The sequence below is a fragment of the Eleginops maclovinus genome, chromosome 19 (genome assembly GCF_036324505.1).
Source record: "Eleginops maclovinus isolate JMC-PN-2008 ecotype Puerto Natales chromosome 19, JC_Emac_rtc_rv5, whole genome shotgun sequence".
Classification (NCBI taxonomy): Eukaryota; Metazoa; Chordata; class Actinopteri; order Perciformes; family Eleginopidae; genus Eleginops; species Eleginops maclovinus.
The window spans coordinates 13,827,139-13,841,191 of record NC_086367.1 but is presented as its reverse complement, the minus strand read 5'-3'; the positions used below and the strand labels follow the sequence as shown (position 1 = coordinate 13,841,191).

General features: G+C 39.1%; 1 protein-coding gene across 1 annotated transcript in view; it reads right to left on the bottom strand.

Annotated features, from left to right (window-relative positions):
- Positions 1-6,365, bottom strand: part of mboat2a (membrane bound O-acyltransferase domain containing 2a) — a 39,237-nt gene extending 32,872 nt beyond the window's left edge. Inside the window, exon 1 of the mRNA XM_063908855.1 lies at positions 5,918-6,365. Within this exon, the coding sequence (XP_063764925.1) occupies positions 5,918-6,001 (84 nt within the window). The 5' untranslated portion in view covers positions 6,002-6,365. The remainder of the gene's footprint in view (positions 1-5,917) is intronic.
- Positions 6,366-14,053: the final 7,688 nt, after the last annotated feature.

Sequence of the window (14,053 nt, the reverse complement as noted above, 5' to 3'; positions counted from 1 at the left end):
ACAAGGAGGACATGCTGAGTGTTGATGGGAACGCAGATATTCCAGTTTCTGCTCCAGGAGCAAAAGAAATCTCCTTGAAATAACATTGACATTTGATATAACAATAACGGCTAAAACTCCAGGCTTGGAATAGGGGTGTGAGAATTGCAATATTTGCTATCCAATTTTGATTAATAGTTTAAATACCGTATTTTGGCAGAGCTATGATTGATAACAGGGGTTATGATGAAATAAAGACCCCACTTTTCTGATTGCATTGAAAGTAAACTGTTTCTACTCAGGTTTTGAATGCTTATGGCAATCTTTTATAATATTTTTTCCTATAATTACATTCAGAAATTGCGATACATCACCTTGCTTACAGTATCACAATGTATTACACTCTTTATGAAACAGAAAAATTATGGACAATCAAATACTATGCAGCTTTGTAAGTCAAATTAACAAAGATCAGAAGAAGTCACTAAAGGCAAACATCTATTGTAATATTGTTAATTATTATGATTTCATTAAGAAAATGTATCTTTATCCCAAATAAATGATTTTGCAAAGCTATTTGTGCTGGATAAACATGTTGATTGGCCTTCTGACAGTAACACTGACTCTTTTTCCTCGCTTAATTTGTCTCTTTCTTTGGATTAAATACCACACAGTCAAACCTCATTAAACACATGATCATAAAGTCAAAGCCACCTTTATGAAGGTCTGCCTGTTAGTAACCATTTCTGTTTTGCTCTTGTCAACCGCTCAGTAATGTTAACAACATAGTCAAGTCTTTTCATATTCCCCAGGAGGAATCCCACATGCTTGTGTTGATTGTGTAACATAAAAATGGCAGCAGCCAGAAGCACTCCGTTAGGGAGGGCTGAGGGGAAAGAAATCAATTGGAGGCATAAGAATCCCAAGAGAGCAACAATTAAAGACAAAAGGGAGGTAGAGAAACTCTGATGAGACCTGAGGGCTTAGAAGTAAGACCAGCGGTCCCAACCCAGGGGCTTTGGGGACTCAGCTAGCAGCAGGGGACCTTAAAGGGAAGCCAAATTGGGATTCTTCAGGCAAAGCTTCCTAAAACCTTAAAACTACTTTTAAACATCCACTTAATAAAGGAATGGTTAACATTAGTACTAATGGGATAGAATTGCTTTACAAAGATCCAGAGATTTAAGCATCCTGATTTTACAGTAAGAGAGATTTTGGCCAAACATGTTAAACTTGTTTTAACCGAGCCACTCTGTGTGTTACAGTGTGAGACGTGTGTCGCTGATAGCAGGGAATTGTCAGTGGATAAAAGGAAAGCTGGGAGTCAAACCCTCTGCACTATGTGGGTTCCGAGGCCTACAGTACAATAGCCTGGCAGAAATGTAACAGCAGCAACAAAAGGGGGCTTGTTATCGTGATAAAAGATGTGGCCGTTGACTCTGACAAACTGAGATCTAATATGTCACATCAACAGAAGACCAATTGTACAGCAAGCCTTTTGTGACCACAGGAGGACACACGGTATCACCGCTTGTGAACTGCCAGCTGGTACCTTGAAGACATTGTTGGTATCTTAAACCACCAATGTCTGACTGCATATCTCTCAATATAAGAGAATATGCGATTTTGATATAAAATAGCAAAGCTGTAATAAATATTATCTTTTGTTCTGTTATTGAATCATGGAATACAATTAAAGCAATGTATCAACCACTGGACATAGACACATTACTCTACAGTACCACAACACTCTGACAATAATCAGCTGACGAGGTTTTTCATGTCATTGCTGAAACTAAAAACAGGATGTCATCAAAACACTACTGATCCCAAAAGTTTATATTTACCCAAAATATGTCAAAGAAATAGGTTTTAAGGTTAAAACATTATTAATGTCAGCTTATTGGCTGTAGATCGTCTAGCACACAGAAAGTGAAAGTACAGCTGCCCATACTGCAATTAGAAAGATTCAAACCACCTTAACTAAGAGCAGGCAATACAGTAAACAAGACATCCAGTGTACCATCTCAATAGACAATATAGAAGGGCGTGTATCAGTCACTCAAAGACAATGAGGAGCTCCCACATTCAAACAGCAAGTTGTTAAGGTCCATTGTGTATGTTTGAAAAAGCTAGTGGAAGGATTCATCAGGAGCCCAGCTGCTGCATATTGAAACAGCTGCAGCTGTGGCAGGGAATAACAGCTGATGCTACAACCTAGAGAGTGACAAAAGTCCTTTCTCAGAGAAAATAAACATTTCAAGAGCAATCATAAATAAATTGCTAAATGTCTTTTCTGACCTATTCGAACTGTACGTCCCCGGGTTTCTGGTATGAGGTGTTATGTTTCATAGGGTCATGAATAACACAATGTTCAGGACTAGACATGAGGCTGCATGAGTCAACTGGTTTCAAAGAGTTAGTCTGAAACTCAATACTGCACCTTATGATGCCATGGCTTGTTAAAAGCATTATTGCTGGGAAAGAGATCCAGATCTGAAATGAAACCTGGCTTGCAGCACTGCACAAATGATGTCAGCCTGAAAAGCATGCTGGTGTGATATTAACATGCATCACTGACACATTGACAGCAAATGTTCCACCCAAGACTTTGGGCTTGATTCAGTCTCAAGCTGCCCCCTAAAATGCAAACTAATCAGCCAGGCTGCTACGCTTCATTGTGTGAATGTGTAATAATGCTATGCTAAATCCTAAGGGGGTTGAGATGGATCAATACAAAGCATCTGCAGTTAAAGAAAAGAGCATACAAAGACTAAATGTGGTAATCTGAAAAAAACTAAACTTGCCTTTTAACCCCTAAAAAATATATACTGTACGAGTATGTATACTAGTTTTATTTCTATGATACCTATTCATTCATTCACATTTTTGGGATGTTTTTCTTGTTTAAATGTCAAAATGTAAAACTGTATAGGATAATATGATTGCATAAGGGATACAAATGTGATATGTTGTGCTTCCAGTGGACAGAGAGATTACAACAGTTGCCAACAATGTCAATGTCTTAAAAACTAAGAGCAGCACTTGACTAGCAGATATAAACCAACCCAATCTGGGGCGGGCACAGCATGGGATCAGGAGGTGTTATTAAAGCCAGTAAAACATATTTTTCATACCAGAACTCTTGAGCCAGAGTGCCTGAGCATAGAGGGTTTTAGAGGAGTACACAAATGCAAGAGGACTTAATCAAAATAGTAACAAAATGTTACTGAGAGGGGACAAGCTTTGTGTGGTAGAGAGAGAAAGAAAGGGAGAGGAGAAGAGAGAGAGAGAAGCAGAATGTCAGTTCAAATTTCACAACTCCTATTATAGCTCTGACACAGGCCAGTGCACAGGCCTCTCTCTCCCAGGGGACACACACAGAGTCCTCACAACACACAGTAGTGAGGTGCCACACAGCTTCATCAAAACGAGTGTCAATGTCTGTGGGCCACACAGATCGTACTGTATCTGAGCGGCCGTATTGATTTGTATTGATGGTGTTGACAGCGGCCCTGGCACAGTAGGGCATCCAGTTGGCAGAAAGCTAATATACAACACTGTCACACAAGGGTGACACCTGTCCAACAAAGCAGAGAGACACATGTTTATGATTATCATGTGTAACATTATCTCCTACTCAGCCAGAATTATTCAAATAGGGGTAGTAGTGGAAAGTAGTGGAATTAGCAATGAAGCTACTAATTAAACTGTAACAATGTAAACATATGGGATAGCCTGATGGTGAGGCTGTTACAAGCTATTATGTTGAGTAAGAAAGTAAAATGCTATAAATGCAGCAGATTAATCAGAACACAAGTTGATCTAACAAAAGCTTTAGTTGTCTTTCCTTTTAGAGAGTACTTCTTATAAGGTTTTATAACAATTGTTTACAAATTGTTATAATCATTGAATACTTATTCATTGTAAAAATTAATGCACAAAAATGTATGTATGATTGTCTAATTGTTCCACTCAATAAAGAGGTATAGTAATTAATACATTTGAACTCCTTTCAAGGTCAAAGAATGTATTTATGATGCAGAACAGATCTCTTTGAACAGCGAGTCCTTACAGAGCAACATTCCTAAGACTGCCAGGAGCACTTGAGAGGGGACAGACATTCCAGTCTGTAAATGCAGGTAGGATGAGGAGATGAAAGCCAGCCAAGAAAATGTATGGTTTTGTCAACAAGACATGGCATTAAGATGCTAGTCTCTGTGCCAAGTTCACATTGGGCCAAATTTCATTGGCAATTATTCAATTCAACATTTTGAACATTTCTTATATTATCACATCTGATGTTTTGGTATTATTTCAAATGAGCAATCTTTTACTACCAGAGCTGAGCATGCATTGACACATCCCACCAAACACACCTTCATAATCTGTGGTGCTTACAACAAAGCTTAGCTGAGGTCCACTGGGAAAGGAAGAGTGAGTCATGAGGCTTGCATGTAAGGAAAGATTAACAATAAGAACAAGTGATTCTGCAGCTGATGCACAGACTTATTGTTTTCAGATTCGTATAAAGAAACATTTGTGAGTAAAATAACCAATGTGGCAATGTACAAGAATGGTTACACAAACTGATGTTGGCAACACGGGGACATAAAATTGGATACCCTGGCGATCATTCTTAACTGGAACATATCATTCCAGATCACAATGAGAACATTACCCGATTCTCACATAAACAAATACTGTGTAGCTAGCACAGTACGAATCAGGGCATAACCCAGAGGAAACCACTGTAGTTAACAGGGGTTTACTCCCTCACACAAGCCATTGTAGCACTTCAAATTGTTGTTTTTTCCAAAGAAGCCTGTCTAATATAACTTCATACATGCTGACATAATTGGACACTTACACACATCAATAAGGGCTCTGGCAAACTTTGATATCATTGCTATGATATGCACTTTGCATACATGCCTGTGAAATGGTGTGTTAAACCTGTAAAACTGTGCATGAATTTGCAATGCAACCATGTGCACCCATATTTGCAATGGATGTTTCACTGGCGAATTGTATCTCATAATTCTAGACTTATCTCAATGATTACCCACAACCCACATTTTCAGAATGTGAAAAGACTGACAGTGAAGGTGTGGTGCCCTCTCTCAGAGATGAGCAATGATGACTTGCAAAGTAATGCCACATGTTGGTTTGACCTTGTTTCGTTTTGCATAATGCAAAACTACCCAAACTGTAAAAGCTACATGGACTTCTATACAGACTTTGCCTCATAATAACATATGAACTGCAAGGCTTTCTCCAAACAGGGTTTCCTTCAGGTGGATGTAAACTGAATGACCACTGATTAACCATACGAGTACCATACCAAATCCAGCTTCTGATTTCATCAGCAACTACATATTCTCAATTTCTTCCATATTTGGAAATCATTTTACAGGAAATTAGATGTTTTTTGTTTCCTAAAAATAAAAATAAAAAATTGATTCAATACAGCAGATTGTTCATTGCGGCCTACATATACACCATTATAGGGCTAACTTCAAGTAAATGCTAGGTGAAATGCTAGAAATGTAACAAGCTAATCCAGATTAGGGTAGTGATCTGATGGCAGGCAGATCAAAGGCTCTCGGGCGGTTTTGGACCCCTGTTTGAGAACCACTGGGTTAGGCTCTGGGCATCGATGGGAAAAGACAAAAGGCATTAGCTCTGGTGTAGCCTGACAGGGGGCTAGCTGATGGTGATAGTGAAACACCGACAGTGATTTTGCTCACTCGCCGTCATTGAATCCGCAATATTAAGAGGCAATGATAACGTTTTGGGAACAATAACGCTGCGCATCATCAGCCTGTGCTAACGTTATGTGCAGTAATGCTAGCTAACTACGATGAATGTGCTGTTTAAAATGTATCATCCATTCAGACGGCTCATGTAATGATATTTTCTCCATCCAAAAACATACCTGGTCAACGGGGAGATTGATAATTTCGCTGATTGGCTGCAACAGAGTGGATCCAGTGCATGATACTGTCGTTTGGGTAGCCATGCTTGGTCGGTGTCCGTAAATCCTTTCTCTCTCCTTCCTCCGGTTCACTTCTCTCCCCTCGGCTGCTGCGATGATAAATTCACTGCTGCCTCGCCACCGCTGCTGCTGCTGTTGTTGCGACGGGCTGGACGGTTGTCATCCAACGCGAACATCCAACAAAGAGTACGTTACGGCGAAAAAACAGATATCTACTCCTTGACCACTTTCTCTTCTATCCTTACGTCAAAGGAACACAGGATGTCGTAATTCTAGCTAGGAGTCGGCGATAATGCCTCACATTTGGCGTATTTCAAGCGCTCTAGCACAAATATGTGTTGCTAATCAACTCAAGGAATTTCAAAAGTGAGTGGCCAACTCTAATAAAAAAAGGAACACTAATAATCATTTTAAAGGCGTCTTAAAAAACTTTACGTTCGTTCATGTTGTGAGCATGCGTGGTAGCTGTGTCAACTATCATTGACAGTTTTTTTCATATAATGTTTATATAATGTCTGTTTTTTTCATGAACCAATAAATGTAGCCTTTCCCTTGCATAATCTCCTTTCTGCCTTCTCGTCGATTATTTAAAAATATTGAAATGCCACCCATGAAGGAAACGATGCATACTAGTGTGATGGAGCGGGACGGTAACTATCTTGATATCAGATTCTCTTTGGCAACAATAAAAAAGGGTGAAAATGTGGGTGGAGAGATGGCGGCCCAGCCCTCGGTTATAACCATCTATTTCAACCTATCGTATGGAGAAGGGGAAATCCATCAGCCAATCCCACTTTGCCAAAGTGAGAGGGTCTTGATTTACAGTCTTCAAAGCAAATTGGATTTGAACTGAAGACAATGCATGCGGTCACTGCCCTCCCCTCCACATTTATAGCATTCCACACATGAAGGAGAGAAGTGATGTAAGGGGGCATTTGTGGAAATGACTACAAAGAGGCCAGTGATGGTTGTTCAAATTGAGACCTGCATCTTTACTTGCGAAATGAAATACATAATAAATAAGGCAGCAGTGTCACTACACACATATTTATTGTATTTTTAGTTTGACTGTGCTTGTGAGACAGACAAATAAATACAAACACAAGAATATAGGCAATATAATATTTATTTCACTACATCCTCAAATTGTTTAAAGCCCCTTGAGGCACATTTTTGATTTGATTAATTGACTTTACGTGGCAGTGAAAATATATTGTGTAAATGGGCAAGGTATAAAAATGAAGTTGCAGCAAAGACAGGACAAATTGGGACTAAGATTTTGGTGATGGGAATCAAACTATTGTGATCAATCAGATAGCCTTTGGTTGAATAGTTATGCAATACCTCAGGGAAGTTGCAGCAGCCTTTTATTCTTCACTGTCTATTTGCACCACCTAGTGGTTCGAATCATTTTTTCTCAGAGTCTACCTGAATTCAATTTAGGACAACCATAAATTGAAGTTTCTCCATAAAACTTTTGCTAGAAATATGTTCAGAAGGATTCATTATTAAGGACATGTGGAGAGAGATTTTATACGATATTCAAACGCAACATTTGTGGGAATAAACGTACACAACAATAACATTTCTAACCATAAAACCTGCATTATTAGTCTGAAGTAGTGATCATACTTCAAATTTAACATTTATTTACTGTCATCTGCATGAATTGGAGAAAGTTTGCAACACGAGACAGCAGCCAATAGAGGGCAGCACTCAAACACCAACGATAACTCATCTGACTACATCCTAAAACAAAGTAAATTGTGTGAGTCTCCCATTATTGTCCTTGTTTATGAGGCTTATGCTTTCTCATCGACAGTCTGTGCTTTTGCAGCATTTACTCACCTCATTTGTGCTTGCACTCCCTTAGGTAATAGAACAAGTTAGTGTGCATCCCACCAACACTCTGCTTAAATTGCATTTCTTGTCTTAAACGACTTTGTGTCAAAGCCTTCTACATTTCTCCGTGAACCAATACATTTTAATGAACCCAGTCAATGGGACTGTATGTGGTGAAGAATGACTCAGCACATTTTGTGTGTATAAATATGTGTGTGCCTGCCTTAGAGGGGTGGGCGTATTCAATTATTTAACAATCAGTGTGGTATCTCAGGATTTTTTGAGACTGTACATATTGAGTGCAAAGGGATCCAATCCAATGTTAAAGAAAAACTGGCTGAGCAAGAAACACACTGTAGGCCAAATCAACACATAAAATGAGATGAGAGAGCGGAAAACACGCAAACACTTAGCATAATAACAGTTTATCTCTGAACAATAATTAATTGTCAATAAAGAAATACATCCCTCATTTGAAAGCATTTCAGACTGAATGACATAAGTGCTTTTATTGTTGAAGGTAATTTATTTATGCCTACTCTCTTTGTCAATGGACTACATCACTCTGACACTCACTATGCACTTCATGTACTACACCTCTTATATAATCACCATTAATCATTTAGAACTACAGACAGAGAGAAATATTATGACATTAAGTAAACTACAGAGACAGAACTTTATTGCATTCATGTCACTCCATTCAACTGCCTTTTTGTTCATCCTCAACGTATCCAATTAAACCCACAATCATAGGGAGAGACACAGTTCGTTAAATTGGCATTGTCATGGCAACCCCATTTCCTTCCTCTCTCACGGACTGATACTCTAGAGGAGAGAAAAGAGATGGTGAGAAAATGCAGGGTGAGACAAAGGCCTCTGCTAACCTATTTAAAAGGCTGTAGCAGCATATGAATTAGTAGATGTGTTACTGAAGGCCCCCACTAATTCTTAATGAAGGCCAGGCAACTCACATGTGTATAATATGTGTTAACTGCATTTCTCTTTCTTTTTCTTCTCCAAAAACACTTCCCATCATGATGTGACTCACATTTGTTTATTAGCTGAGCTGTAATGCTGATCTGTGTTGTGGTGACAAAGTCCGTAAGCTCCTTATATAGTCAATAGTTCATGTTTTGCACTCAGTCTAGTTCCCCTGGGACATGCAGCAGTCCTCATTACAGATCAGACAGGAAGTGTCTTTGTGTTTGGAGGTCAGTCCATAGGACAAGGCTTCTTTAAATAGAAAGTCCCTAAAGATGAACAAACACGGTTTATTTACCACAACAATCCTCTGTTTCTAAAAATCATCATATGACTCTTTTCCTCCCCTCTCAATCCCATTGGGGTTTCTATGGGACCACATTATCATCATCACTCAAAAATAATCCAGCAGTTAAACTGAAGGGAGATGTTGCTTAAGAACAAGGCCATATTTTTAATTAATAAACCATGTTACCCAATCAATATGCTCTTAACCACCACAAATCCCAGCTTTGTGGATACAGAATGTCAGTGTAAACACTTCCTGAAGTTAAAACATCCTTTGAATGAGTTAAGAGTAACATCCAAAACCAAGAAGTAAATTTACATTACTCTTCATTAAAAATACATGAGGCTTAGGAAATCCCTTGACATTATGTCTGAACACTTTAGCTTATTTTACAACTTGAGAATTACAGTACTTAAACTCAAAATTAGTTAAATGTTAGTTAGACTGCATAAATTCTTGCACGCCCATCCTTTTCCCACGTCAACAATACATTTGGAAAGTGTGGAGTCAACTCCGCAAACCACAGTCTATTTCAGTAGGAGAAAATTAGCTTTCTCAGCTTATTGTTTTATTTTCTGCCCACAGTTAGCTGGAGGGCGGGGCACTCGTTTATTTTGCCTCACTTACAGTTCGACCCTATGTGTTTTAAATTCTTGTCTTCTATTTTTGTTTTCTGATTTATTCTGTCTTTTGCCAGCTCTCTCAAAAGAGATGGAGGATGTGTCCGTGCATTTCCCAAAACGTCAATCAATTCTTTTTAACCAATTGTGGGAAGAAAAAAAAAACAGATCTGGTGTTCATTGTTGCCTCATTCTAACAAGGTGAAAGGATTAAGATTAATGTCAGATAATCCACTTTTCAAGGTGACTTTAAGCTATATAATCAATAGGCCAATGAGACAAAGATTTATCATAGCTAGTAGCTGATGTCATTCACACAGCTTTATCTTTTGGCTTAACCTAGTGAACCATTATCAGCATTCCTACCTTTTTGTTATGGTAGATGGAAATTGTGCATTGATTAGGTAAAAAATAAAAAAAACACTTTTATTTTAAACTTGCATTTATGAAATACTCTGTGTTAATTCCCTTGCTACTGAATACTGCTGGACTGATATTCCATGATTGGCTTTTGCTATATGGCAAAAATTCTATCTACTTAGGAAGATGGATGAAGAAAATGGATGTGATAACTCCACTCTGCACACAATCCGTCTGAACAGCTCACTCTAGGAGGGACAGACACTCTCATTGAGTTACATGGACTGAACTCACTGCCCCTCCATTAGCATTCCCAAGAGGATAGATTCACTCCACACACGGTGCTGGTTATTCTTTCCTGTGGCATATTAAAATGAATCGTCAACTTGTCATTCTTTTTGATCTTACCGGACACACTGCACTATTTAAAAAACACGGATTCAAGATTGCGAAGGTATTTGTCCCATCGAGGCAAAACTGAGCAGAGTCCAAACGCCCTTGAGGTACACTTTCATCCTTTACTATCTCCCAACATGATCCTGTCACTCTTGATCTTTAACACAGCTACTTCAAATGCCAGGAAGGCTTTCAACTCGCCTGTTGTGGCATCAGAAGGAACTTGCACCATGACAGCCGTTGCTCTGGACTGTCAATGAGTCCGATTGGGATTCACGGCGCTGCAGAGATGCAGATTCAGTCTGTACCTTTACCGCCTGGTTTAATGTTCACCCCTGGGTTTAATTCAAATGTGTGTGAATGAGGTGGAAAGATACAGATCTAGAGCTGAGGTACAGGCATGTATTTTCCTGCATATCTTGACTCTTTTCTTTTGCACATGCAATTTGATTTGTTTGCTTTTATTGTCTTCATTTTAGTTGTAATCTAGGTATTGCTGTTTTTGTGTAAGGCTGCTATTTTGATATAATTAATGTGGTGTACAGACAGTGAAGCTGCTCAATGCAGTGTTTTTACCAGCTTTATATTCCCAAAACAGGGACACAGGGAATTACTTGCTGAGATTTCCTGAGATCATAACCATGTTTGTGTTTTTCTCCTGTGTTTTAATAAATAATACCCTGTGGTTTCAATTCCAAGGGAGAATACTAGAAATATATACAGAGAAGGCATTCATCCACTCACCTTTTTATTAGGAGCCAGTGAGCTCACTAAAGATCCTCCTCCACATACTGTCTGAGGGGACAGCAAATACAATTGGATGCCATACTTTGCAATAAGGTAACATTTTTCTGCAGTATGCAACACAAACTGTACGTTCATCTTGAGTTACAGTAAAGGGGAAGCAGAGAGAAGACTCTGCATGTTGACACACAGTCTGTCATGGTATAAGGAAGTTCAGGACACTTGATATGCTCTGGCTCAAGTGCCAAATCCTAAGAGGAGCAATAATTACTGTAAAAGCCACTTTCTCCTAATGATGACAGTGAAGCAGCTGCAGACCCCCGGTTCTTTGCGACCATCACTCAGATGTGGGCATGTGTGTGTGAAAAATGTCATTATATCACAGAACATTATTTCTTGGGTGTCCTTCAGGCTGGCAAGGTTGAATGAAAGTCATCAGCAGGCGTCTGGTAGTGCTCAGATATGGATATTATTAAGGGACAACGTAAAGCCTTGTCAAATGTACCAGAGCTAGAGGAGAATGGTAAAAAATGTGAATCTTTGCTGATAGTTTTGTTGGGTTTACCCTGGATTTAATAACCAAATTACCTTGTTTGTGCACTTTTCAGTGAAGAAAAAGGAACACAATCAATCATACATTGCATTGTATAGGTCATATATTAATAGCCAGCCTCATAGCAAAGGAGACATTTTAATCTTCAGCAGCTAATTGAATTTCCCTTGTTGATTGAAAGTTGTGTAATTGCATCCACGGCTGACCTTTGACCCTTCGGACATTTTCACTGACTTGAATAAGCTATGAGTCTGTGAGTAATTGACTTAATTTACTGTTTTATTTTTCATTTTGCAGATGCCACAGTGAATATGAACAGGTTTTTTAGCTACGACCAGCAGCTCTAGCTTACTGTGTTGGTCGTACACAAACATTTCCCTACTTTTTCGCAGGTAGATTGTTTAACCTAGGAGCTGTGATGTGATATGTCTACACGTCCACAAATAAACTACATTTGAATCCAGGAAGTACTCTTATCCAACAAAAACCAGTTTAAGTTTAGTTTGCATTGCATGTATCGAGAATCCTTTTAAATAAAGGTCCTAGTCGTTCTGCCTGAATTCATTATTGAGCTTCCTCTTCTAGTGTTTGTAAAAAAAACAAGCCTGTTACAGTTCACTGCTCTTGCCCCGGCGCTCCTCTCCCTCCCCTCATGTTCCTTTGCCCTTCTACTCATCCCACTCCCATTAGGAGTCCCACAGTGTGCAGCGTCCTCTCAGGTTCACCAGCCAACTCATTTGTGTAACAAACCCTCGTCTTTATGTAATATTTAGTGACCAATGTGGTCTTTGATCTATGAAAAGCTGAGATAAGTTCCCCATGTGAGAATGATTGAGTATTGGACCGAAGCTTAGCACAGAATAGGCCATTTCCTCCACTTGTGTGTTGGAAAGCTTCAGAATGGTTAGCAACCATCGCTAATTATTCTAAACAATAAAGTCATTCATCCCCCCATTTTGGAACATATGAAGTTGGATTGCGAAGATATCCCACCTGTTACACAATCATGATGTCATGGCAGTGCAATTAGGAAAAAGTGACTCCCACTCAAACCCCAGTCTCCTTTATTGCAATGGCATGCTGTCTGTTCCTGCTAATATAAAAATACAAAAACAGTTTATCAGATGCTTATGCACTCACACACCTGGTGTTCTGGGGAAGTTAACAATACAAATTACAAGCATATCTTTGGGACTCTGCATACAGTATGACATCTGCTTCTGCTATTGTTCTATCCACAGCTGCCTGGTCGCATTTTCTTTCACTTTTTCATTATTACAGTATCTGTTCGGTTTTCAGGGAAATTGTCTACTGTGCACCAAAGCAGTGGATGCACATTTTCAGTTTGGTGTATCACTAAATCACTTTCCAGCCACAGCACAACAACAACTTCCAGTTTCTTCCTTTGTATCTTTTTTGGTCACTGATAATAATTATATGATGCAATAAAAGTATGGTATGGATTATTCATGTGATGTAGTTTTTTATCAGTGATTTCTTGAGCTGCATTTTTATGATTCCTCACTGATATACCTGTTTCAGTTTTTTCCAGATCCCATAACATATTTAACAATGTGCTTTTCATGTGATGTTTCCAACCTGTAAATGCTGAATGACCCTACTCACCTTGGTTTCCAGTGCTGTTCTCCAGCAACAGAAAGACGAAAATGCAGCACTGGTTTGGTCTTGAATTAAAGGCTAAAACATGCATTTAGTAAGGCAGATGTCACTTAAAAAAAAGTGTACAGATAATTCAGTGGTGAAGAAGAAAGATGGTGTTGTTTGATCATGCTGACCTCACTGACTCAGCTGCTCTGTCTCTGGATAGCAGATGTTCGCTGAGAGTGTGTGTATTCATTTCATAAGGGAGTAAAGGCCTGAGTGGCTAGCCAGGGTCAGCCTGGGTCTCAGGCTGTTCATTTAGCAGCTTGCCAGGAGACGCTGCAGAGCTGAAAGAATGTGTGAACACTGCCCAGTTTGTGATTTAAAGGCTGTCCAGGGTTTTGCCTCGACCACTGGGATACTATTTATACCGATTGTTGTCCGACCAGGGTTGATTGAGCTGGGAAGCATCAGCAGATTTTTCATCCATGGCCCAGGAAAAACGTAGGCGCAGGGAGGAGAGGCTACAGTTTTGTCAAGCACTTCTTGATTTATACTCATTGGACATAGTCTTTACAAGTTTCAGTTTATTTCTCTTTGGGAAATTCAAGTCTTTCTTAAAGGAATATATTTATTCTTGGCTGTGGCCAAAATAAAATAACTTACACATTCTCACGTTATGCAGT